This window comes from Fusarium keratoplasticum, chromosome 3 (assembly GCF_025433545.1).
Source record: "Fusarium keratoplasticum isolate Fu6.1 chromosome 3, whole genome shotgun sequence".
Taxonomy (NCBI): domain Eukaryota; kingdom Fungi; phylum Ascomycota; class Sordariomycetes; order Hypocreales; family Nectriaceae; genus Fusarium; species Fusarium keratoplasticum.
The window spans coordinates 1,594,456-1,595,730 of NC_070531.1; the positions used below are offsets into that span (position 1 = coordinate 1,594,456).

General features: G+C 51.2%; 1 protein-coding gene across 1 annotated transcript; it reads right to left on the reverse strand.

Moving 5' to 3' along the window:
• Positions 1-241: 241 nt before the first annotated feature.
• On the reverse strand, positions 242-853 carry NCS57_00387900 (uncharacterized protein; the record flags this gene model as incomplete). The annotated part of the gene is made up of 1 exon (XM_053053856.1): positions 242-853. Exon 1 carries the CDS (start codon positions 746-748, stop codon positions 242-244), a length of 507 nt encoding a protein of 168 aa, XP_052916016.1. The 5' UTR covers positions 749-853.
• Between the last annotated feature and the right edge of the window lie 422 nt (positions 854-1,275).

Genomic DNA, 1,275 nt, shown 5'->3' on the forward strand with positions numbered 1-1,275 from the left:
GAGAGGGAATAAATATGGCCTCGCTCGATGTGAGATAAAGCTTGAACGGAGGGAAGATGACGGGAAGATTAGCAAACGTTTCAACATTTTGATGATGTATACCCGGTTGAAGATTTATGCATGAATGGACCCTTTTCCGGACTACGCCTATAACAAAGCCGTGATTACAGCATGGGGATAAAGAAAAGTCAATTGGATCAAGGATATATCTGCCAGCCTCCCGTATTCAGCCCCAGGCTCTCTACATGGTATTGCATTGCTTGAGTGTCCGCGCACGTCTTCTCCGCTGCGTGGCTTGGTGTTGTCTGTGAGGCTTCTTTTGGCTCGGCCACTTCTTTGACTTGTGTCCTGACTTGGGTTCCGAGTTAAGCCTCATCCAGCATTGCTGTACCGGTCGCTCCCAGTCATGCCTGATAAATATAATGTCGTATTGTGGCGCGTACAGGATGCGATGGGTCGTCACTTGGGCCTCGTCGACACCGACGAATCGGGAGCGGAGCTGCACCTCTGTGCTGGCGTCTATTTCCGGTAGGGTCTGGTCGGAGCCGAATTTTTCGGCGTGGAGTTTCTGGAGGTATTCGAGGCCGATGAAGCTCGACTCGCCGCTGTTGGTGAGGTGCAGCACTTTGGGCTCTTGGGAGTGGTAGGATGGCTCGGTACCGCTGGGGTCGGAGGTGAGGATCTGATTCGGGGATTTGATGGAGACTAGGGAGACCTCGTAAGGGGGAAAAGAGGGTTGGGGGGCCATTGTTATGTGTAGAATGCGTCTGGCCGGTCTGTCTTGATGTTCGAGTCCTGATGTTCCATGGGTTGCCCGGTCTTGAAATATACGACTTATACAGGTTGGTCCACACCACTTGGAGGGGCTCATGTGTGAAATAGAGAGATATTGTAATTACAAATTTGCGCAAAATACGGCGGTTAGGGGGGGGCACCTTATTGGCTCAGCGAATTACCTGTCATGACCTCCATACAGCTGTATTATTTGTGTCGAGTTGCACCATGGGCGTTTGCCATGACCGCTTGGGAAGCCTGCATGTGGGACAGGGATTGTGGATCCTTGACCCCAAACCGATCGATCAACTCGACAAAAGGTGACTGGCCAATCAGAGTGGATTTTATTAACCAATCATGGTCTTGGGAACAGCTCGCCGCTGCTATTGGACCATATCCATCCCAGCTGTGTGTCAGTGCAGCGTCAGGGCTTGAGGGCCTTTTTGTAATTGTGCCTTTGAGACGTGGATACTCTTGACTCTTGGAATGTGCAACCTACGA